A 23,956-nucleotide genomic window follows, 5' to 3' on the forward strand; every position below is an offset into this window, starting at 1 on the left:
GGTACGAGGTAGCAGTGCTCACCCATTTCTCAGGGAGGGAAACCGAGGCTCGGGAAGATGGAGGTTTGCCCAGGGGCACATTTGAATGTGGTCCACAGCTCTGTCCACCACTTTGCTGTGGTGGGGCATCCATGAGGAAGCCGGTCATTGAGTCCAGTGACCACCCTGACGAAATAAGAGTAGAAGGTGCCTTCCCTCCTGCCAACTTCCCTGTCTCTCTCTGAGCAGGAGCCGCCTCGGGACCGCGCCTTGGTGGACCACGAGAACGTCATCAGCTGCCCCCACCTGGGCGCCAGCACCAAGGAGGCCCAGAGCCGCTGCGGGGAGGAGATCGCTGTCCAGTTCGTGGACATGGTGAAGGGGAGAGCCCTCGCGGGGGTTGTGAGTATCCCAGGTGGGGTGGGGCCGGGAGGTTAGAGGGAGGAGCAGGAGTCCTGGTGATGGGAATGGGGACAGCGTGGTGTGGTGGCCGGGTTCTGCTCTGGGAGCCGAGATAAGATTCCACTTGAGTCGGCCTCTGGGTGGGTGGCAGGAGCTGGCCTGCCCCTCGCCTTGATGCCCAGGCCTGGCAGCAGGGAGCGCAGCTCCGCCCTGACATTGCAGCCTTGTGCGGAGAGCGAGGTTCTCCCCAGGGCCCAGCGTCTGGGAAAGGCTCCTTTGTTCTCTGCGGGCCTGCGAATGCAGGGGTGAGGCTGGGCTGGGGGCTGGACGCTCGTGGGGCGGGGCGATGGAGAAAGCCCCTGAGGGGGAGGGTCCTTCTTAGTTGCACACTTCCTCCGCCTGCCACAGGCCGTCTGCTCTCGCAGGGAGCTGGGTCTCAGCAACAAGGCTTGCTGGGACAGGTGTGCTGTGTCCCACCTCTTCCTAATCCCAGCCCCACTCCCCGTCTCCCTGCAGGTGAATGCCCAGGCCCTTACCAGCGCCTTCTCTCCGCACACCAAACCGTGGATCGGTCTGGCAGAAGCTCTGGGGACTCTGATGCGAGCCTGGGCAGGGTCCCCCAAAGGGACCATCCAGGTGGTAACGCAGGGTGAGCGGGGGACACTGCAGAGGGAAGGGGAAGAGGGGTGTGGACTCTGCACCCCACTAGGTGTGTCTGCTGCAGGCCAGACAGGGACTCGGAGGTGACCCTGGTCTTGGGACCCCATGTCCCACGTTCTGGGTATGGCTCATTTGCTACTGAGTGGAGGCAGAAGAGGAGGGACAAAAAGTCATTGGGAAATATGCTTAATTTTCACAAACCACGTGTGTACATTATTTTAAAGATGTTCATGTTTGGGGTGCAAGAGGAACCTCTGCAAGAGACAGAGTTTCCCATGAGAGGCGGTAGGATTTGGCGGCGGGAGACCTGGTTAAGTGACATGGAATTTGATTCTGGTTTTGACCCTGTCGCTTACCAGTCATGTGGCATTCCGGTCTCCGAGGCGTGTGTTTTTCATGTGTGAAGTGTGAGTCAGGATGGGTGTGCCAGGAGGTGTGGGGCCATTCTGTGCTCCCACAGCCCAAGATGGGCCCTGGGACAAGATGGTAGCCTTGGGGGCATTCGCTCAGCCAGGACGTGGGAACAGAACAGCGCCCTCTGTCGGCCTCTCAGTGGCTGTGCAGGCTCCAGCCCGCTGCAGAGGTGCTGGAGAGACCAGGGAGGCTCTAGCATTGCAGACGTTCCTCCCCATTGACTGTTGACTCTTGGGGAGAGGTGGGGGGTGGGGCAGGTAGACCCTGAGCATTGTCCGTCCTGGGCAAGGCCCGAGCCAGGGGATCCCCACTAGCTTGGGTCCCCAGGTCACAAGGCAGGGGGAACTGGGCCACAATTGCTTCAATCACCCCTTTCTTCTACTTCCTGAGGCCAGCAAGGGTGTGAGTGCCAGAATGACAGGCAGGCCAGGGTGGCCAGGCCATGGCAGGTGTGGGGGGCACTGGGTTTGGGCTGAGTTTTGGAGATGGGTTTTTTAGACTGGATGAGAGTGCCCTCGGGGCCCAGACCTGGACAGGGCCAGGCTGGGGCCAGCCTCTGGGCAGGTCTGCTGACCCACCGTGTGTCCGCTCCTCGGGGGAAGCAGGACTGCCTAGGCAGGCTGGAATCGGGGTCCCCAGTGTGTGAGGAGCTGTGAACCGAGGTGGGTGCTGGGGTCTCCCGCCCCTCCTGTGTGGCTCAACAAACTGACCTTACGGTGGCTTCTTTTCGGCCCGCAGGCTTATCCCTGAAGAATGCTGGGAACTGCCTGAGCCCCGCAGTCATTGTCGGCCTCCTCAAGGACGCTTCCAGTCACGCGGATGTGAACTTGGTGAACGCCAAGCTGCTGGTTAAGGAGGCCGGCCTCAATGTGGGTGCCCACCCACCCTCTCCTCCTCACCCCGTCGGCACAGCCCTCCTCCCCCTGCGTGTTCAGAGCACACCCCCAGCCCTGTTCAGTGAGGGGGAGCCCTGGGGGCGGTCCTGCCTGTGATTAGGTCTGCAGATTACGTCTGCATCTGCAAAGGCGGGCTACCACCTGCCTCCGAGCGTTGCTGTGCGAGAAAGTGCTGTGTGTATGCCTGCCTGTGCCAGCACCCCCATTTCACAGCCCGGAGCACTGAGGAGCCACTTTGTGTCTGGCTGGGGGGCTGGGAGGCAGCCTCGCGTGCTCAGCTCTGGCTCCATCCAGGGCTGCATTCACCACAGAGCCTGGTCTCTGGCTGAGCTTGCACACTCCTTGGAAGCTGGCAACACATCCTCTCCGCCTCTGCTGCCCTCATGGCTTCTCCTTGGCGTCTCTCCCGCTGGTTCCCTTTGTAGATCAAAGCCCGTGTTTCTTCGCCAGTGGGAGCTGGCAGCAGCCATGGGAAGCAGGGCTCCCGCAGCCCCCCTCCGGCCCCCTCTCCACACCTACATCCCACTGAGGCCACTGGTTCTGTACAGGAAGCAGTGAGCAGGAGGGGCCAGGCTGGGTCAGCCCGCAGGCAGACCCGCCTCCCTCCCTCCTCCCTCGTTCCCACCCCTCCCCTCCAAGCTGTTACCTATACCAGGCAGATCTCTCCTTCCCTAGGGGGGGGGCCATTGACTCCTCCCCCGGCTCTGAATGGCTGACCCAGTGGGCCAGACTGAAGCCCTACTAATCGGCCATGGGGCTGAGGGAGAGGGTGGGCATGATGCTGGCAGGAGGCGTGACCGTGCCCCTGCCTTCTCTCTGCAGGTAACCTCCTCCCATAACCCCGCTGTGCCAGGAGAGCAAGGATGCGGGGAAGGCCTCCTGAGCGTGGCCCTGGCAGGTGCCCCCTACCAGGCTGTGGGCTTTGTCCAGGGCACCACACCTGTGCTGCAGGCACTCAACGGAGCTGCCTTCAGACCTGAAGTGCCTCTCCGCAGGGGTCTGCCCCTGCTCCTGTTCCGAGCTCAGCCCTCCAACCCTGCCATGCTGCCTACCATGATCGGTGAGGAGGGGCCTGTGGGGGTTGCTGGTGTCCTGAGGCGGGTGGTTGGTTGCGGAAGGGGGTGTCCTGTCTGGTTGATCTCTTCCCACCCCCCACCCCCACCTTCCCTCTGAGATTTGACAGTCTGTGCCACCTTGAGCTGCCCAGTCCCCTGGCGCCTGGGCCACGGGGAGTTTTGGAGCACTTCCTGGCAGAGAGTGAGTTCCCTCCCGACGGGCCCAGTTTCCCCATCCCTGCCAGCTGCGCCGAGGAGTGGGCCTGCTTTGTTCTCTCGCTGTTGGTCTGATGAAGCTGGCAGCCAGCCAGTCAGGCAATTGCTCTGGCTCAGTGATTCACTCCCTGCCTCGCCCGATGCTCCCTGGAATAAAGCTGAGCAAGTGTTCCCTCTCTCAGCTCTCTGATCCCGAGACCATCAGCCTCCATTGCAGCAGCCATCACAGCAGCCCAAGGCTCTCAGCCCCTCGCTTCTCCTTTCCCATACTCAGTGCCAACCAAGGGTTTCTTCTCCCCAGGGCTCCTGGCAGAGGCAGGCGTGCAGCTGCTGTCCTACCAGACCTCGGTGGTGTCCGATGGGGAGACCTGGCACGTCATGGGCATCTCCTCCCTGCTGCCCAGCCTGGACGCCTGGAAGCAGCATGTGACCGAGGCTTTTCAGTTTCATTTCTGACCTTGGGGTTCCCGGGGACCAGCCTTGGGGGCTTTGTGATCAACATTGAGAGGTCACATTCCCGGGGCTGACACCACTTATGTGGTCTGACCCCTGTAATAATCACCTAATAAACAGCCCCCCGCCCCCTAATCTCCTTGTGTCTTTGTGTTGTCATTACCCACAAGGGCCACCAGAGGGCGCCCACGGGCAGCCACAGGGGTAGGGGGAGGCGGGTTCTCAGGAGGACCTGGATGGGCAAGCTGCATGCCTGGGTGTGGATACTCCGGTCTCAGGTTATTCAGAGGCATTTTTACAGGAACAAAGCTTGGCGTTTCAGATCCCTTCCATCTGGAACTATACATGCATGTTAATAAATACAGGCAGCGTTATGTGCCCGACACTGGGCTAGGTGACCGGCCTGGGAGGAGCAGTAAACCCAGACTTCTCCCACGCAAGACGCCATCTGCTGGGCGGGCAGCGCGCACAGGTCACGGGAGCAGTGCAGAAAGTGCCACAGCAGGTGCCACGAGTTCCGTGGATCCAGGGGAGGAAGCAACTCAGCTGGGGACGGTTTCTGAGGTGCTGGGAGGATTTCGTCAGGGCAGAAAGTGTGAGGCGAGGCATGAGAATATTAGGCGAGTTTACAGAGCCAGCTCAGGATGGGTTGGATAGTATGCTACTTGATTTTTTTAAAACATGATTTTTATGAAACATGACAACGGCACTCGCTCCCTGACCCTGCGTTTTTCAGCCTGTGAGGGTTCCCGTTGGTAGGGGAGGCTGCGTCTCTCCCCTGTGCCCCGCAGCTTCTGGCTTTGAGACTGCTGCCCGGGGTTAAAGCCTGGCACGGGGCATCTGATTGGACGGGCAGGAGCGAGCCCACCACTTGGGCCTTCTCCGTGCTGTGGTTGAGCTAAAGGTTGGCAGGACCGCCACCAGCTAACCGCTGTGCTGGCATCTGCAGGGCGCTCTGCTGGTCTGTCCTCGCCCTGCTGTAGCGGCCTGGAAGGGCTGGGCCTGGACCGGAACAGCAGGCCTGACCGAGCAGCGCTGACTTTGCACACAGGGCTTATGGGAGTACCCCAGGCAGGTGGTGAACCTTTATTTTATTTTATTTTATTTTTATTCCTGTGCCTTTGAGTTGACAGCAGGTCTCAGTCTTACACAGAACCTCTTGCATGGAAGACGCTACTTGGGAGATGTCAGGAAAGGCAACTACTGCCTGCCAGGGATGCCAACCAGACTGAGGGCCCCCAACCAGCTTGCCGAGGGAGCAGGAGCAGGGGGTCAGCAGAAGGATCTGCTAAGGGGCAGCCACAGCTGGTGGAATAGAGTCGAAGTTTAGCACGCGCCCCTGGGAGGGAGTCAGCTGATGCTGGATTAGCGGCTCAAATTGGGGTTTATCTCGGATTTTCTGGTGCCTGTTGGGAAATGAACAGCCTTGGGCAAAGAGCAAAGTGGGCGGGCCCAGCATCTTCCCACATGCCTGGTGCCCCATTATTCCTAGCAAGCCCCCTCCCCCCGCCAGCCTGTTCCCCACCCGTGGAGGAAACACTCGTTGGGGTGGCTTTTAGAAGCAATTTTCTAAAAGGAAATGAATGGCAGCAACGTGGTGTCCACCCCCCAGTCCCGGCCTCAGCTCAGCCCCCACCTCCCGGAGCCGCTGCTGTTTTATAAGATCCTGGAAGAAGCAGTGCCCTCACCCAAGGGGGAAAGTTCCTGCTAGGATTCAAAGGTGTCTTTTTGGCTGGAGGAGTCAAGACGTAGCCTATTACCACCACCCCCCCATCCCCCGCGCCGGCACCGCCAAGGGTGAACCTGAGTGGGGGCGGCTGAAAGGCTTAAGAAAAGACAGACAAGAGAACGAAGGCTGGGTCTCGGTGGGACACTGCTTCCGGAGACACAACGCCACAGACTACACAAGCCGTGTCTTTATTTTATAGCAGGTGCCACGAGGCAAAGTAAGGGCCTGGTCAAGATGTTTACAACATTCTCGTGGGTTTCGATCCTACTCAATTACATGCACCCGGTCAAGCTTTGTTTACTTGCAGCCTGTATCACTCGGGCACGTGGGGCCACGTGCTCGGACCATGGGTTCAAGCTTACCACGACAGCGGTTGGCTGTCATTGTGCGGGGAGGGCTCTGCCCTCCAAGCTGGACTTGCGCGTGGTCACGAGAGGACTGTGCCCTCTCAGCAGTCCAAGGCTTGAACCTGTCCAAACACTGCGGCCGCACACTCCTCGGGTGTTTATTTGTTCAGATGCCACTGGCCAGGCCGGGAGCTTTGATCCCCAAGCTCTCAGTCCTGTCTGGCCCCTGTCTGCTGGCTCTCCTGGGCGGCTGTCCTGGGCGGCTGTCCTGGGTCAGGGGAGGAAGCTGGCCACCCTGTGTGCTGCGCCGCCCTCGTCTCCCTGTACCCCCCAGAGAAAAGAAAGGAGGGGAGACCATGCTCAGCAAGTCACTGCTGGGGGGCAGGTGCCAGGGCAGGGCAGGAGCCAGGAGGCTCGGCAGGCTTCTCTCCGGGAAACAGAAGACTCCTTCCCTCCTTTTCTGTTTTGAGTATTTAATTTAATGTTGTTGTTAATCCTCACCCAAGGATAGTTTCCCATGGATTTTAAATAGAGAGTGGAAGGGGAGGGAGGAAGGGAGGAAGAAAGAGAAAGGGGGGAAGAGAGAGAGAGAGAGAGAGAGAGAGAGAGGGAGAGACATGAGTGTGAGAGAATCGATTGGTTGCCTCCTGCAGTCACGGGGCTGAGCTGGGGATCCAACCTGCGACCCAGGTACGTGGCCTTGACTGGGAGTTGAACCCGTGACCTTTCAGTGCGCGGGCCGGTGCTCCAACCACTGAGCCGGGGCTCGAGTATTTCATTTTATTTTCTTGTGACTTTGGGGGCCCGGTTGCCTCTCTTGCCCTTAACCTTTGTTATGTGATTATATACATTTCAGGTGTGCAGCATTGGAATCCGACAACTGTGTACGCTGAAAAGTCACCACCCCCCAAGTCTAGTTATCATCCAGCACCACACCGACCCCTCCCCCCCACCCCCGCCCCCGTCTCTATCTTTTTAATGTTGCTATATTAGCTGAGCACCAGGTATAAAATGGAGAAATTCACAGAAAACCCGAAGAAAGAAAAAAGACATAACAGCACAGGAATGTAATAATAATAAAAACAGAGCTATAACCAACGATAGGCCATCTGGGTCTGGAGACGGGGATCTGCCACATTGCAGGAGGTCCGAGGAGCCAGGCCTCCCTCCATCGCTCTTTCCCACAAAGGCCCTGGCCTAAGCGCACAGCGCCCGACAGTGACGCAGCAGGAGAAGGCACGAGGGACCCCGGAGGGGGGCGGTCACCCCACGGGGCCAGGGCCAGCGGAGACAGCGTGTCCGATCCGTTCTATTTACCAGCTAGGAGTGGGTGGGTGGGTGGCTGTTTGTACGTGATTCGTGGGCAAAAGCTGTGCTGGCACACTTGTCCCAGGGCCCACTCCGCAGAGCTGTAGGATTTAAAGAAGCAAAACAAGGCCATTGACTAGTGAGTCTCATCCCGGGCCCCCACCCTCAGTACCTGCTTCTTGCCCGAGGCAGCGCTGTGCACAGGGGCTGTCTCTCCTAACTGCATCCTGAGGGCCGGGGTGCTCCCCTGCTCCCCTCCCCAGCTCCAAGCCCTGCTGCCTGCCCCAGGGACCGGCGCCCAATGCCGGGAGCCAAGGCTGGCAGAGCCCCCTGGGCATGGTCTGTCTGAGAGGCGAGCAGGCTGGGCAGGGCCGTGCCGAGGCCCGAAGAGCTTGCCGAGCGCTGCCCCGATTTAAAGCCCTATTTCAGCTCTGAGCCCCTTAGCGCGGGTCCATTCCCGGGTGAGAGATGGGCATGAGCAGGTGCAGGGGCGCCAGCGTTCTCCCACAGGCACAGCGAGGGGGCTGGACCCTGAAATTCTCCCTTCAAAATCCCAAACGTCGTCTCTCCGCCACACACCTTGAAAAACCCAAATGTCGCCCTAGCCAGTTTAGCTCAGTGGATAGAGCGTCGGCCTGCGGACTGAAGGGTCCCAGGTTCGATTCCGGTCAAGGGCACATAAATTGGTTGCAGGCACATCCCCAGTGGGAGGTGTGCAGGAGGCAGCTGATCGATGTTTCTCTCTCATCGATGTTTCTAGCTCTCTATCCCTCTCCCTTTCTCTCTGTAAAAAATCAATAAAATATATTAAAAAAAAAAAAAAAGAAAAACCCAAATGTCTCTTTTTCCCTCCCGCCCGCCCTCCCTTCTTCCCCTGCCTCTCTCTTCCCCCTCCTCATGGCTGAACTGGCTTGACATACTTCACAGCCCCCTCTTTGCCACTGACTTTCCCTTAAGAACCATACGTCAAACAAGCATCCAACTCCCTGGCGGTGTCAGCCTCTGGTGAACCTGCCCCCAGAGCCTGCCTTGACACCACAGCCTGTAGCCCCACCCTCCTCGCCTGGCTCCTGACCCCTTGACCAACCCCTGCACGCACCGAGCAGCTGGCAGGGCTGGGAATGAGCTGGGGGCCCCCCTCAGCCTGCAGTTTCCTGCTTTATCTCACAATCTCCTTTATCCCTGGACGTTTCCCTCCTGTCTCCTATTCCACACCCTGCCCTTGGCAAACCTTTTCATTCTTCTCCCTTCAGCCCAAAAGAAGGAAACAATAAAAAAATAAAAATAAATGAAAAAAAACAAACCAGAAAAATATAGAGGAAGTATGTGGGCGTGGGACTGTGTTTATTGAGATGTATGGGCTCTAAGAGAAATTTCACTCTTCTGCGTATCTTACCAACTTGGAAGGCAGATAAACTGAAGGCCGATATCTGGGTCCATGGACTCTAAGATTCCGAATACTTGATTTTTCTTTAAAAAAGCAGCTTAAAAGCCCTAGCTGGTTTGGCTCAGTGGATAGAGCATCGGCCCTCGGACTGAAGGGTCCCAGGTTCGATTCCAGTCAAGGGCATGTACCTCGGTTGCAAGCTTGATCCCCGGCCCTGGTTGGCGCGTGTACGGGAGACAACCAATTGATGTGTCTCTCACATTGATGTTTCTCTCTCTCTCTCTCTCTCTTTCTCCCCCTTCCTTCCACTCTCTCAAAAAATCAATGGAAAAATATCCAAAGGTCAGGATTAACAACAACAAAAAAATAGCTTAAAGACTTCTCCCATTTCTCCTCTGGCCCCAGTCCACTTCCATTAAACTCTTCTCTCCTTAAGATCCTGTTCTTTATGAATCTGTCCCTACCACACTGGTGTGTGTCTTTTCTGAAGCTATTCATTTTCCTGACTGATCTTGCCCCTTTGTTGTTGTTTTTAAAAATATATATTTTTATTGATTTCAGAGAGGAAGGGAGAGGGAGAGAGAGATAGAAACATCAATGATGAGAATCGTTGATTAGCCGCCTCCTGCATGCCCCCTACTGGAGATCGAACCTGCAACCTGGGCATGTGCCCTTGACTGGAATCGAACCCAGGATCCCTCAGTCTGCAGGCCGACCCTCTATCCACTGAGCCAAACCAGCGAGGGCTGATCTCGCCCCTTTGGAATAATGAATCCCCTAGTTTCAAGGTCACAGCCTGCTTCCCCGTAAGGGTGCTAACTTTATTTTATCGAGCTTCTAGGGAGCTTCCTGGCATACGAAGATCAGATAAACAAGTGGACTCTTTTTACATTGAGATTTAAGAACACGCCTCCCCCTGCCTGCTCGGAGCTTTCCAGGGCAAAGAGTCCTACGTGTTTTTCTTGGTCTTCATGGTACAAACTCGCCACCTCTGACCATTTTGGGAGCTACAAACCCTCCCGGGCCTAGTTACACCATCAGAACTGCATCTGTTTCCCGGAGGAAACCCTTCCTGCCGCCAACCCTGCCACATTTCACTCACCACCTTCAGACTGGACACCGGGCATACTTTCGGCGATATAGCTCATCCACTCTCTCCAGGTACCAGGTGCCTGGGAAAAGGCTGGTTGTGTCAGCAGGGGGTGAGAAATTCACTGTGGAATAAGGAGAAGAGGCAAGACTCAAAACGAGCTACATGCGATTGGGGAAGAGAAAATAGTAACAGGGACGCCTACAGCTTCATGGGACGCTCTCCTGGCTGTGTTGCAAGGAGCCGCAAGGTCACCTATATGCCCAATAGAGCACTGGACCAGCGGGAGGACCAGAAGCAGAGCTAGTCCAAAGTCTAGTCCATAGGATCTAGTCTAAGGATCTAGTCCGTAAGGCTGGGCTATTAGGCCTTTTATTACAGGAGTATGACATTCTCCTTCAGTAAACACGGCCTTCCTCCATTGACACAGTCATCATGTGCTTTTTTGGTCAGTGGGACTTAGCTTGAGGTGCACCTCAGAGCTTCCCATTCTACTAGACACTTCCTTCTGCGCCCTAAGCTCTCTGGCCCTGATTTATTATAGTATTTCAGTGTTTTGTCCATGAATATGCATCTCAGAGGTCCCATTTTTATTTATTTGTTTGTTTATTTATTTATTTATTTATTTATTTATTTATTTATTTATTTTTCCTTTGCTCTATCATGTCCCCTGTTCCAGATAAGACTGTGGCTGCTCCACCTAGGTTTTCTGGAACATTCCAAATCCCATAGGTTCTGTCCCCTTTTCAGATCACGGTACAAACCATGTATCTCAAGATTTGCTTCAGAAAATAGTTACTGTGGTTTTCACATCACCATCTGGTCTCTCCAGTCATACCTCTAGCTTTGGTTTCTTTCTTTTGTTGCTTTGGGGCCATATTGTGTTTTTAGGTTTGGTAGGGAAAGAGGGCAGTTGGGTGGAGACAAGTTTGCTCAAAACTTATTTTAATGCACTCATTTATTTAATTTGTTTGGCAATTCTGCAAAATTGGCATGATTTTATTTTATGTTTTTATTGACTTCAGAGAGAGGAAGGGAGAGGGAATGAGAGATAGAAACATCAATGATGAGAGAGAATCATCCATCAGCTTCCTCCTGCACGCCCCACACTGGGCATCAAGCCCCCAACCTGGGCATGTGCCCTGACCAGGAATCAAACCATGACCTCCTGGTTCATGGGTTGACGCTCAGTCACTGAGCCACAGTGGCCGGGCAGAGTTGGCATGATTTTAGAAATGAGACAACTGAGAACAGTTCGATAATTTTCCCAAAGATGAAGAGCTGGTGAGTGTCACGGGTCAGTTTAATTTGAATATCTCGCTCCAAAGTCTGGGTTCTTTCAACTGCTGCATAGATGGTATTTTCAAAGACCATACATCTGGCTTGCATGGGGCTACACTGCTCCGAACCCCGTTTTGGTGGTTAGCCAAATGCTATACTGAGAAGCCACAGGCTGCCTGCTACCTCTTCCCAGCTCTGTCTTTTGCTTCCCCACCCCATTCTTGCCCCTTGGCACCTAACAGATCTTCTCCCAGTCATATATCTGACCATATGCTAGACTTCTGATGAATCCCTGGCTCTCAGCTACCGGCCTAGAATCTGAGAAAAATCGCCTTCTCCTTCTCTCTTCCTGCTCTTTTCTTACCCTTGTGGAAGAATTGTTCTCTTTGGTTCATTATTTCCGTGAACTCCTCAGGGGACATGCGCTTCCGGGAGGCCAGGCGTTTTGGCAGGTCTGAGAGACTGGAAACCAGCTTTTCCAGGGGGGAGCCTGGGAAGCAAAAGCAAGATTGATAAACCCGCCTCATGGTCATTGTCACTGCTACCAGCCACCCGCGCAGTGGAGAGCAAGGGTCTGTGGGAGCTCCAACCTGGGGGGACAGTGCTCTGTGTGTGGCTTGGAATGCCAGGAAATGATAAAGCCAGCAAACACGATGCTGGCAAAACACAGGGACAGACACACTCATCTAGTCAAGGTATATCTCACGCAGTGTTTAGATGCACGACTTTCACTGCATTCGTCATAAAACAAGCAACAGCTACTTACTGGGTATCTCAAATCCACCCACTTCTCTTTAACCAGCTGCAACCAAGCCATCATTACTCTCCCCTGGACTATTTGCTGGACCAGCTGGACTGGGTTCCCCATATCTAGCTTTGTTCCAGGGCAGCGCTTCAAATACACAAATTAGACAAACTTGCTCCATGGCTTAAATCCCTTTAGGGATTTCCTTTGTTCTTAATCACATTATTCGGTGAGGGTGGGAGCCTCCTTGGCGGTGAGGCAGACCATTGTTTCTTTTACCAGATGATTCTTACCAGAAGCGCCTGGTAGAAAGACAGACTCACCTGGAGAAGCATCCTGGGACGCGCGAAATGAAAAGAAACTTGCTGCCAAGCCTGAGCCATAGGAGAAGGCGCCGATCCTGGAGCCGGCCAGGTCTTGGGCAGAGTGACTGCAGAGAAAGAAATCAAAACCCAGAAAACACACCAGCATTGTGTTCTGTGCTCCTCATACACCACCACCCTAACAGCCCAATCTAGTTCACCTCTTGCCCCTGGGAACGGGTTCTCAGCACTCACACAAAGAGGGACGTTTGGACTTTGGGGATGGGCCCAGAAGGAGAAAAATATGCCAGGAAGGAAGCAGCTAAAATCCAAGGTGCAGAAGGCACAGGGAGTATAACGGAATTTCGGGGTGTCAAAGGAGCTTCTCCCCACTTCTGAAAACAAGGTGAGTTCAGTGAACGCTGAAGGCATCTCTGTGTGGAGACCAGACCACTGGACTCACCTGCAGGCTTCCACATTGACTGGTAATGTTCTTGTCCCCTTATTAGCAATAATTTCACCAAGTTTATTTATTTTAAAATATATTTTTGTTGATTTTTTTTTTTTTTAGGGAGGGAGGAAGGGAGAAGGATAGAGAGATAAACATCGATGGGAGAGAAACATCATCGATCAGCTGCTTCCTGCATGCCCCCTACTGGGGATCGAGCCAGTGATCTCTTGGTTCATGGGTTGACACTCAACCACTGAGCCACACCAATTTCGCCAAGTTTATATACATGCATCTCCTAGATTATATGCATGTACTATATGTATAGTACATGTATTTCCTTCTAAACCTCACAACATAGAATGTCAATAGAAATAACAATTAACATTTGAGCATCTGCTGAGCATTATTACAGTTCTAATTGCTTTCGACATTTAACACTCATCAAAACCCAAGAAGGTACATATTGTTGTTGCACATATTTTATAGATGGGGAAAGGGAGACACACAGAGGTCAAGTCTTTTCCCAAGGTCAAAGTTAATAAGTGGTAAAGAGATTTGAACCTAGGTTGTGGACTCTAAAACTAGACTCTCTTAACCAGGAATCTTTACTAAGTATAGAGATTTTAAGTGGAGGAGATAAAAATATGCATTAAAATTCCTCTGTTTACTTGCTGCCTAGAGTAGCTCTTGCACATCCCTTGACATAATACATGAACTTCACTTTGGAGATGACTGTTTAATATTGATAGTAAACCTCCTACACATACCTTTAAAATAAGTTTTTTTTTCACCTCCCTCCATCCCTCCCTCACTCCCTCCCTACCTTCCTCTCTTCCTTCCTTCTTAAAGAAAAAATTCTAAACCACAAGAGGACCCAGGCTTGGTTGACCCCTGAGGCCACGGGTGGGTTGGGAGGTGGGCCAGACGCAGTACTCACTGGGACAGAAGTGAGGCCAGGCATCCATACAGGGAGGAGGTATACGTGTTCCCATTGTGCGTGGAGAGGTAAAGAGAGGCCTTGGTTTTCTGGTTGAACGTGTCCAGAGAGGCCTTCAGGAGAGCTTTGTCCAGGTCCTTGTTGATGTAGGTGTCTTCCAGCTTTAGCCCCCTGTGAGGCAGCCAGAGGAAGAGGCCAGGTGAGAGCCCCAGGAGGGGAGGGAGGCAGCTCCGGAGGGGAAGTGACGCTCTGGAGCAGCCGTCGCCAGCCTTTCGGACCTCATGGACCACGAGTGGCCTGCGGACCACTGGTTGGCGACTGCTGCTCTGGAGGGAAGACTCCGGGGCACATGTATTTTGTTTGTTTTTAAAAATAATTCTTTATTGTTTAAAGTATTACATATGCCCCTTTTTTCCCCCATTGACCCCCTCCAACCCACCCCCTCTTTCCCCTCCGTGCCCCAGGCCTTCTGTGTCCATGGGTTATGCATATATGCATTCAAGGTCTTTGGTTGATTACCTCCCACCCATCACCCTCCTCCACCCTCCCTCTGAGATTCCGCACTCCGTTCCATGCTTCCATGACTCTGGGTCCATCCTGTTCATCAGCTTATTTTGTTACTTAGCAGGGCACATGTTTTTATTATAGAATATTTAGAAATACAGCAAAGTGCAAAGATGAAAATGTCCCTAAGAGTCTACTATTTGGAGAGAGCGCTTAGGTCATATATTTTGTGTGGGATCTATCTCTACTTTCATACAGGTTACTGGAAAATAAAATCATTTTTACATTCTGTTTAGCACGCATCCTTCACTGTTTTTTCCTATGGCAATAGATCACCTTCTACAACACTATTATTAAAGGCTGCAAGAATGGGTCATGATAGCATTGGCCCTACATTGGCCCATCTCCATTCCTGTCCTCACTAGTTAAAGCACTACTCAAAAAACCTACGTGTTCTTTTGAACATATGGAATCACTGAGCCAGAAGCTATGCGTATCGTTAAGCCCCATACTTTCCTATTACTCCCTAAAACCTTTGTGTCAATATCCACTAATTGCCCGTTTTCCTGTAGCCTCGTCAATTCTGGGCATTCAAATTTCAAAATGGCTGCACAAAGAACATGGTAACTGTTCAACTTTATTACCAATGAGTATGCACATTTAGAAATGTGCACTTCTCTTTTTGAGGAAATTCCTTATCCATATCCTTGGCTCAGTTTTCTACTAAAGTACTTATTATTGACGAGATTTCATATATTAAATATGTTAGGTTATTATCTTTGTTCGAATATTTTTCATGGCGTTTTGTTCCTAAATATCTTGGAGTCATGCATCAATAAATGGCTTTCTTCCTGCCTTATTGACCTCTAAGAAAGTGAGCTGGACTATCTCGATTTTGTAGATGGGGAAATTGAGATAACAAGCAAGACATTGATGGAGTCCACGGTGAGTGAGAATTAGAGTGGACACTGGCTGAGTTGCTGTCCTGTACTGGGATTGTTTCTAGGTGTTTCTGTCCATATAAACTGTGAGAGCCTCTAGGCCAGGGGTCCTCAAACTTTTTAAACAGGGGGCCAGTTCACTGTTCCTCAGACCGTTGGAGGGCCAGACTATAGTTTAAAAAAAAACTATGAACAAATTCCTATGTGCACTGCGGGCCCTGGACGAGTCAGCTGCTAAACAGGACAGGCAGCGGCACCCAGCGGGCCGGATAAATGTCTTCTGCGGGCCGCATGTGGCCCACGGGCCGTAGTTTGAGGACCCCTGCAGAGCATAGAGTCACACTTGCTTCTGTGCCCCTAGAGTTTAGTAAGATGCCTGGCACATAGCTGACGTTCATTGAATGTTTACTGACTGGATTATATAGCCACACCCTCTTTCCCCTTTGTCTTATTCTCTGAAGCTTCTTATAGTCCTACTAGTAGCCCTGCGCATGAGTCCGTGCACCAGTAGCTCTCTGTGGGGCCTGGCCGCTTCACGCCCGCTGCCCAGAGGTTCTCCGCAGCCCAGAGGCCCATCCACAACCGGGGTGGAACGCTTGCCTCATCGCCACAGTGACAAGCAAGCATTCCACCAGGCCACTCGCACTCCCTGCTCTCAGCAGCCGCCCCCCTGGGACTGGGGGACTTTGGCAGGGCTGAGAGGACTGGGCGCCACCATCTTGTGGCTATGGGTGCCGCCATCTTTGTGACAGAGTGACGGTTAATTTGCATATTACCATTTTATCAGATAGGATGATCCAAGTTGCTGGCAAACTCCCTGTGCTCCTGAGATAAAGGTGGAGGATCCTATGTGGACAATAACCCATTAACCCATGTAAGACTTGGTGTCGTTTCTATTGTTGGAGGAGTGTCCTTTTTCCCCACAGGCATGGCTGGTGGTCCAGACTTAAGGCTCGAGGAAGCCTCCTCCTTCCTCACCCCTCTTGACCCTCTAGGCTCTCCACAAAGAGACTCACCTGAAGGCCTCCAGCCCCTTGTAGTGGCTGCTCTGAGTGTTGCTGCTGGCCGACAGGAAGTCATTGTACATCAGGCGAGCCAGCGATTTCTGGACCAACTTGCAGAAGGGTGAGTGGAAGATCATGAACTGTAAGTCATCCAGAGTGAAGGTTCGGTCAATGCCAGCTGGGAGAGAAAGTGTGAAAACAAGGAGGTGACACGATTGATAGATAAGCCACTTAGACCTTTGCTCCAATATCTAACTGTGCCGAGGGACGCCGGGCCCTGCCTCCAGCAAACACTCCTGAGGTTTGCTCCTTCCCCTTGCAAGCACTTAAATAAACACCCTACGTACACAGAAAGAAGGGAAAGAAACAATTAGATTCTTCCTGTCTACTATTGCCAACCTTTGTGAAAGCTAATTCCTCCCCATTAACCTTGTGTCCTATAATTTTCTCTCTTGTCCAGAGGAGGAAACAGTGCCTACAAAATACAAAGTTATGTGTCCAAGGTCACAGCTTGAAAATGGTTGGCTCTGGATTCCTGTTCCGATGTCTCTCACTCTACACTTCAGACAGTTTAGTTTCTCTCACTTGAAGAGAAGGGCAGTGTACCCTCTGCCCTTAGGGGGAAGTTTACAAATTAGTGCTGACTCCCAGGCAGCGTGTTCAGATTCCATGTGAGACTCTGGAGTAAAATTAGAATGCCATAGAACTTGGAGGAGGCGGAAGCAATGAGCGAATAGCAGCGTGCAGTGGATGCACAGAGGCGGAGGTCCAGGTTGGCTCCTCACCCGTGGGGAGCAGCTGGGCAGCTGGCATTTCACCCACTGCAGCGGGGAGGGGCAAGAAGTGGCTTCTGGTGCCACCCCGGCAGCATCCGTGCTCGGATGCTTCAGCATTTGCCTTTTCCCTCACTGAAACCTGCCATTTGCAGGTGCCCATCTGGGCCTGGCTAAACAGGTAAGAACCCTTTTTATTTTTTAAAAGTAGGTTTCTCTTGCCTTGGCCGGTGTGGCTCAGTGATAGAGCATTGATCCTCACAGGGTTGTGGGTTTGATTCCCAGTCAAAGGCATGTACCTGGGTTGTAGGTTTGTTCCAGGGCTGGTCGGAGTGCGTGTGGGAGGCAACCAAATCGAGGTATCTCTCACATCAGTGTTCCTCTCTCTCTCTCTCTCTCTCTCTCTCTCTCTCTCTCTCTCTCTCCTTTCTATCTTTCATTCCCCCTAAAAAAATCAATGGAAAAAATATCCTCAGGTGAGGGTTAACAAAAAATAAAAGTAGGTTTCTCTTTATTTCTAAAATAAAATTTGTTTCTTTTCTGATTTTGAAAGCAGTACATATATTTTTTTAGAGGACCATCTAGAAACTGAAGGTGAAAATAAAGTCAACTTGTAACACTACCATCCTGGGGGAAATCCCTGATAACAGTATCCTGAAGAGACAGGCAAGATTTTCCAACACCCAGCAGACTTCAAAAGGTGGCAAGCGACCAGCCAAGAGTCCAATCACTCCTGACTTTAGCAGCAGCACATGCTGGGCCCAGCAGGATGTGGTTACTCGGACTCACCACAGTCCCTCCCCAGGTGGCTGACACCTGCTGGTTTCATACTGGTGGCTTTGGCCTAGATTGTTCATTTAGCTCAAGTTAGAGGCGATTTCATGCTTGAATTTGAATGACTTCCCCTTGGACTTGAGCATGGTCCCAGGGAAGGTGTAAGAAGAAGAGGACATGAAACAATTCTCTTAAAAATTTTTTCTAAAAATTGATTTCAGAGGGGGAGAGGGAGAGAGAGATAGAAACGTCCATGATGAGAGAGAATCATTGATCGACTGCCTCCTACAGGCCCCCTCTGGGGATCAAGCCAGAAACCTGGGCATGTGCCCTGACCAGGAATCAAACTGTGACCACAGCCAGGCGAGAAAATCCTCTTGAGATCATTTTCAGAGGAGAGAAGAGGCCTTGTCCGAAGTGTTTAGGACAAACTCCTGGCCCCGTGTGCGTAGAGGCCCCCTTTCTGCCCTTGGAGCCCCATACCTTGTTTCCACTGGTTCTGGATTTTCTGGCGGTAGACTGTGTAGCACCGGTCCAAGGCCCGTATGTAGCACTGGATGGAGAGCTTCCCGTCCACCATTGGGTATTCCGAAGCCCCATCTGGTTTATAGAAATCGTATACGTTCTCCATGTGGGTTCCCCGAAGCCCTGGCAAGACACACACTGGGATTCAGTGACTGCACAGAGCAGCTCACACGGAGCAGAGAGGATGGGAGAACTCTTACAGCCTCCTGGTCTCTGTGTCTCAGGCCCACTCAACGTTCCTCACATGTTCAAAGCAGTAGAATATTTTGTTGCTCTTACATAAGTGAGATTCACGCTTCCCTTTCCACGCCTATATGGGCTTAACAAAATCTGGAGTAGATGCCAAAAGTCTCAAAGGAAAGTCTTACTTTCCACCCAATAATCACCTTTCATCTTCAATTGCCAGCTTACGTCCTTGTTAACAGCATCACCACCATTTATTCCATGCATCACTCTCCCAACGTGTGATGGTGCAAAAGATGAAACCTCCCTGATCCCTCTCATCCCTTTCTCCCTGCCCTCTGCTCCCCAATCCCCCAGCAAGTGGCATCCTCAAATCCACCCGTCAGCCCTGCACAGTAGGTACTCCAGGCCCATTTGGGGTCAGGAGCTATGCATTCGGCCGTGACGTGCACAGTGTTTGGGTACCACACATCTGCAGGTTACTACAAACCTCTCTCAAGCACCAGGGGGGCCTCGGGCCCAATCAGCATTGCCACGGCTCCGGCCCCCCCTGTGGGGCGGGCGTTGCCGCTGGGATACACTGCGATGTCTCCACAGACCACCATTGCATAGCGACCTGTAGTGAGAGACCAGAAATAAGTATCATCACCATCAAGTCTCAGCAGACTGAGCGCCTCCCGTGTGCCAGGAATGATTTTAGGTATTGGGGATAGACTGACAAACCCATCATGCCACATTTGAAATGCAAAGCCAAAACTCAGTGTCCAGGTGCTCTAGCTGTAAAACGCTCAGTTATTCAGGTGCTGTAGCTGTAAAATGCTGAGTTATTCAGAATTCTGTTCCTGAATTCAATGAGCAATTTATTGATTGGCACTTTTGGAGGTCATTGAGCTTGGTACCCATCCCCTTTAGCACTCTGTGGCTGAAATTCCTTCCCATAGAGAGCCAAGGGGTAGGAAGGGAAACTAACATTGGAAAGACTAGCTAGATATCAGTTATCCTCAAAGAATCCTGAAAGCCATCCAATGAGGCAGGTAACATCTACACGCACAGGGGAAGACACTGCCTTCCAGAGAGACCAAGTAACCTGCTAAGGTCTCACCCCTAGTGAATATGGCATTGGATATTCCAGCCCGGTTCTGCCTGGATCCTAAGCCATGTGCTCTGAACGACTTGATAGTATTTTTATTGGGAAAGGGGTGTATATTGAGGAACCACATTTAATGTAGATGATCATAGTGACTACCTCTATAATAGTGAGACTATTACTCAGTGAATAATTGTTGTCTTGACTATTATTTGTTCCACTTTCATCTGATAGTACTGCCCCCCTTTCCCCACCCCAAAAACCACACCAAACTTGAGCTTCAGGGGACACGTGGCAGTAATTTTTAGCATTCTATCTGCTCCGTAAGGAAGCCCCTAGGATTTATTCCAGGGCTGGATATTTGGGGCCTGAAGCACTTAAGTCACTGTCCAGAGCCACACAGCTAATAGATGGCACAATAAGGATTCAGTCAGGATTCAACCCAAATTCATCAAAACCTGAGAGCCTTCTCTTAAGAACTATAACAACTCCAACTCCAATCCCCACAAAAAACTATTTCCCCCAAATATCTATATATCTATGTCTATATCTTTATATCTATCTATCTATCTATCTATCTATCTATCTATCTATCTATCATCTATCTGTATTTAGAAGCCATTAAGGAAAAAAATCAGTAAATCTGACCACGTAAAAATTAACATCTTCAATCAGAAACAAACTCAAAAGACAAACTGGGGAAGTATTTATAATACTTATAATCAACAAAAAGCTATTTTTCTTCTTTTATAAAAAGTCTCGTAAAAAAGACAAAGAATATAATAGGGAAATGGCCAAAAAATAGCATAAAAATATTGAAGTTCTCATAATGAAAAAAAGGCAAATCAATGACACTATTATTTTACTTAGAATATTGACAAAGATTAGAAAGTTTGATAATATGTATCGTAGAAATGTACTTTAGTACAACATTTAGAAGAGCAATTGGGCACATTCTATTAATCTCTTAAACCAACACAACACAGCATATCCTGCAATTCCATGTCTAGAAATCTGGTCTTACCACACATTATCACAAACATGCAAATCTTGTACAACACTCATCAGGATTGATAATTGCACAAAACTTGCAACAATCTAAATATCTGTCAACATGGGCTAATTCAGTAAAGTTTGGCACATTGACGAATAGCATATTATGTAGCTTTTAAAAGAGCAGAGCAGACCTTATGTATATTGACATAGAATGACCTCGAAAACATCATAGAGATGGGGACATCATAGAGATGTTATACATGACATATGTACAATGTTGAAAATGAAAACTGAATAGACAAGTTGTACTTGCAGGGACATAGAAAAAATCTGGAAGAATACACAGAAACTGTTAAATTCTGGAAAGTGGTAACAAGGCGTCCAAAGGGAACTTTTTTTTTTTTTTTAATCACTTTACACACTTTTGTGTATGTGTAATGTTTTTTTAAGTATAATTTTCAATTACTTTCATAAAAAAAGACAAGAAGCCCGGCCGGCATGGCTCAGTGGTTGAGCGTCAACCTATGAACCAGAAGATCATGGTTGGATTCTGAGTCTGGGCACATGCCCAGGTTGCGGGCTCGATCCCCCATGTGGAGCATGCAGGAGGCAGGCGATCAATGATTCCCACTCAGCATGGATGTTTCTATCTCTCCCTCTCCCTTCCTCTCTGAAATCAATAAAAATATATTTTAAACGAAACAAACAAACAAAAAACCCCTGAGTGTTCAGCCTCCAACCGCAGCTCCTCTCTTACATAAGACCTCTGGCAGCACATACCATCCCAGGAGCTGGACTCCATCCAGTTGGCCGCATTGAAGAGGGAGGCAGTGCCCCCGTAGCAGGCATTGGTGGTGTCGATGCCCTCGATGTCCGTGTTGCCCGAGTCCTGGAATAGCTCCATGAGCACTGTTTTGACAGCCTTGGACTTGTCGATGATGGTCTCGGTGCCCACTTCCAGCCGGCCCACCGAGTCCCAGGGGAGCTTCGTGCGCTCCATCAGCTGCTGCACCACCGTCAGGCACAGGGAGTTGATGTCCTCCTTGACTGAGCAGAAGCCCATGTGGGTTTGGCCCAAGCCCACTGTGTACCTCCCCGCTTCCACATTGTTATACTTCTCCAGGTCTGTTTGGTCCACGTATTGGGCTGGGAAATACACCTCCAGGGCCAGGATGCCCACATCCTTTGGCCAAGTATCCGTTTTGGCCAAGGGGACAGCAGGGACTGTAGAAAACCTGCAGGGGAAATAACAATCAAAATCCCACTGATGCTCTCTAGCCAGTTTCCTCAAAAAAACAATACAGTCCTGGCTGGTGTGGCTCAGGTGGCTGGGTGTCGTCCTGTGCACCAGGAGGTTGCAAGTTCGATTCCCGGTCAAGGGCAGAGGCCACGGGGGTGGGGGGTGGGGTGATTGAACAGGTAAGGATACTTGGAGTGGAGAGTGAAGGGCGGAGGGAGACGACACCTGAGAAAAAGCAGGCGGGAACTATGAGGTGGTGGCACAAGTCCTCCTTGGTGTTAAAGGCAGCGAAGTGCATCTGAGATGGAGAAGCTCTTAGGCTGCCTTTAGAGCTGTGCGGGTCGGATTAGGGGGGGACAGACAAATAGGAAAAAGAACCCCATAGATAAGATTCGTAATGTTGTTCAGGCCCCGGAAAGTGGGGATTAGCTGTGAGTATACCAACAAGGGAAATGTGGCCGATGACGCCAAGATCTTGGCCCAAGAACGTCAGAAGGAGGGGCAGGTTGGTGAGGACTGAGGTTGGTTTCTTGGTGGGCGGCCAAACGCTGCTTATTGAAACAAGCCAACCCACGTCAGTCCCTTCCTCACAAACATCAAAACAGGTGACATTCTGAGCATTCTGAGCTGGGACATTGGACCTGTACACGGGGCAGGGGGTGGGGTGGGGGGTGGGGAGATGGGGAAGAGTGTGGACGATGGTGGAGAGTCCAAAAGAAAATAAGAAGGCTAGAGAGTGTCACCTGCCCCACACACCTATCCTCCCAGGCTCCCTGGGTGCCAGGCAAGGGGAGGCACCAGATCAAAGTCGTTTCCTGGAGCACCCAGAGAGTGCAGTGTGGAAGTGGCAGGAAAGAAAGGGCTACTTCCAGGGTGCAGGGTGGCTTCGGGGCCCTGGGGGACTGGCTGTAGCTGTGTTACCATCCATGCTGGGAGACTTGGGCCAGACTGAGCAAGTTCACAAAGAAAAGGAGAGAAGCATAGGTGCTTCTGCGCACAAGCAGATTGCACACACATGCACACACATGCATATGCATGCACACGCACACACACATGCATGCACACGCACACGCACACGCATGCACACACATCTTTACATCCCCTTTTGCCTGCTACCCTTGGTCCTTTTGAATCTTGCTGCAGTGACTTGGAGCAGCTGGGTTTGCTAACACTGCTGTTGGCACAGAATCCTGAAGGTCTTGGCAGGGGCTGTGGGCAAAGGTGGGGATGGTGGCCCTCGCTGGTTTGGCTCAGGGGGCAGAGCGTCGACCTGCAGACTGAAGGGTCCAGGTTTGATTCCGGTCAAGGGCATGCACCTTGGTTGCAGGCTCAATCCCTGGGCCCGGTTGGGGCGTGTGCGGGAAGCAACCAATCAGTGTGTCTCTGTCACATCGATGTTCCTCTCTCTCTTGCTCTCCTTTCTACTCTCTCTAAAAATCAATTGAAAAATATTCTTGGGTGAGGATTAACAACAACAACAAAAAGGTGGGTACGGTGGAGGGGAGAATGCTGTGGGCCCCGGTGCTAATCCACAGCTGGGGGGGTGACAGACGCCCTCGTTCACAAACAGCAGGTGTCGGAGTTTGAGACGCTGGGACTCCAGCTGGGCAGGGCTGTCCCTTTAGAGATGAGGAACCTCAGACCGCAGAGGTTAGCTTGCGTAGCTCAGGCTGTGCACAAGCCTTGCCAGCCTCTGACTTGGGCTCTGGGCCCTCTGCCTACCTTCTGCTGGTTCCGGGACACGTCCCTGAGCGTGAGCTGGACAGTCCCTGGGAGCCGCGGACTCACCTGTGATGCGCGGCGGGGAGAAGGCGGGCAAGCATGGCAGGTGCTCCCTGGAGCACCCTTGTCAGTTGCAAGACCCCCTTGGCGGGAGTCAGCAGCCGCTGCATTTTCAGAGGAGCGAGCAGAGAGCCAGCAGTTCACAGGCAGTCCTGGGGAGAGGTGCCCGATCCGGCTTTATAGAGCCCCAGACTGCTGCCCCCGGAGGTCACGCCCCTGCTTATCAAGGCTCAGCTGGCTGCCTAAACTGGGCCAAAGGTCTCAGCGCAGCAGCAAGTCAAAGGAAAACAAACATCCTCCAACATGCAGGGAGTCGTCCTGCTCCAGGCATGTGCAGGAGAGGGTAGGTAGCTCCGGCCCTCCTTTCTCCGGCTCCGGCACAGCCTGATGGGTGCCCAGCCGCCTCGCAGGGTCGGATGCTCCTGGTACCGCGTCCTAAGGTAACCACCTGGCCTGTCTCGGACCCTGGCTCCTCATCTGAGTCCCTCTCCCTTG

The 23,956-nt window shown here is 51.9% G+C and overlaps 2 protein-coding genes across 4 annotated transcripts in view; one reads left to right on the plus strand and one right to left on the minus strand.

The window, feature by feature from the left end:
- The window catches only part of PHGDH (phosphoglycerate dehydrogenase), a 29,814-nt gene extending 25,600 nt beyond the window's left edge, over positions 1 to 4,214 (plus strand). Inside the window, exons 8-12 of the mRNA XM_080648818.1 lie at positions 229 to 381; positions 898 to 1,030; positions 2,194 to 2,324; positions 3,174 to 3,411; positions 3,924 to 4,214. Coding sequence (XP_080504944.1) covers positions 229 to 381; positions 898 to 1,030; positions 2,194 to 2,324; positions 3,174 to 3,411; positions 3,924 to 4,078 — 810 coding nt within the window. The 3' untranslated portion in view covers positions 4,079 to 4,214. The remainder of the gene's footprint in view (positions 1 to 228; positions 382 to 897; positions 1,031 to 2,193; positions 2,325 to 3,173; positions 3,412 to 3,923) is intronic.
- A 1,716-nt stretch (positions 4,215 to 5,930) lies between these two features.
- Positions 5,931 to 23,710, minus strand: HMGCS2 (3-hydroxy-3-methylglutaryl-CoA synthase 2). 3 transcript variants are annotated; one of them, XR_013959418.1, is made up of 11 exons: positions 23,468 to 23,658; positions 21,220 to 21,674; positions 18,847 to 18,972; positions 18,132 to 18,296; positions 16,114 to 16,279; positions 13,653 to 13,823; positions 12,286 to 12,392; positions 11,582 to 11,707; positions 9,949 to 10,060; positions 7,469 to 7,560; positions 5,933 to 6,472 (listed from the first exon to the last, which is right to left on the minus strand). XR_013959418.1 is itself a non-coding variant. In XM_080648002.1 (10 exons), the coding sequence occupies exons 1-9, from the start codon at positions 23,569 to 23,571 to the stop codon at positions 9,954 to 9,956; spliced, it is 1,527 nt and encodes a 508-aa protein (XP_080504128.1). In that variant the 5' UTR covers positions 23,572 to 23,710; the 3' UTR covers positions 5,931 to 7,560; positions 9,949 to 9,953. The 3 variants fall into 3 exon arrangements, 1 of the variants encoding a protein (XP_080504128.1); XR_013959419.1 differs by having other exon boundaries at positions 5,958 to 6,611; XM_080648002.1 differs by having other exon boundaries at positions 5,931 to 7,560; positions 23,468 to 23,710.
- Positions 23,711 to 23,956: the final 246 nt, after the last annotated feature.

Source organism: Plecotus auritus, assembly GCF_963455305.1.
Source record: "Plecotus auritus genome assembly, chromosome: 12".
NCBI classification, from domain to species: Eukaryota; Metazoa; Chordata; class Mammalia; order Chiroptera; family Vespertilionidae; genus Plecotus; species Plecotus auritus.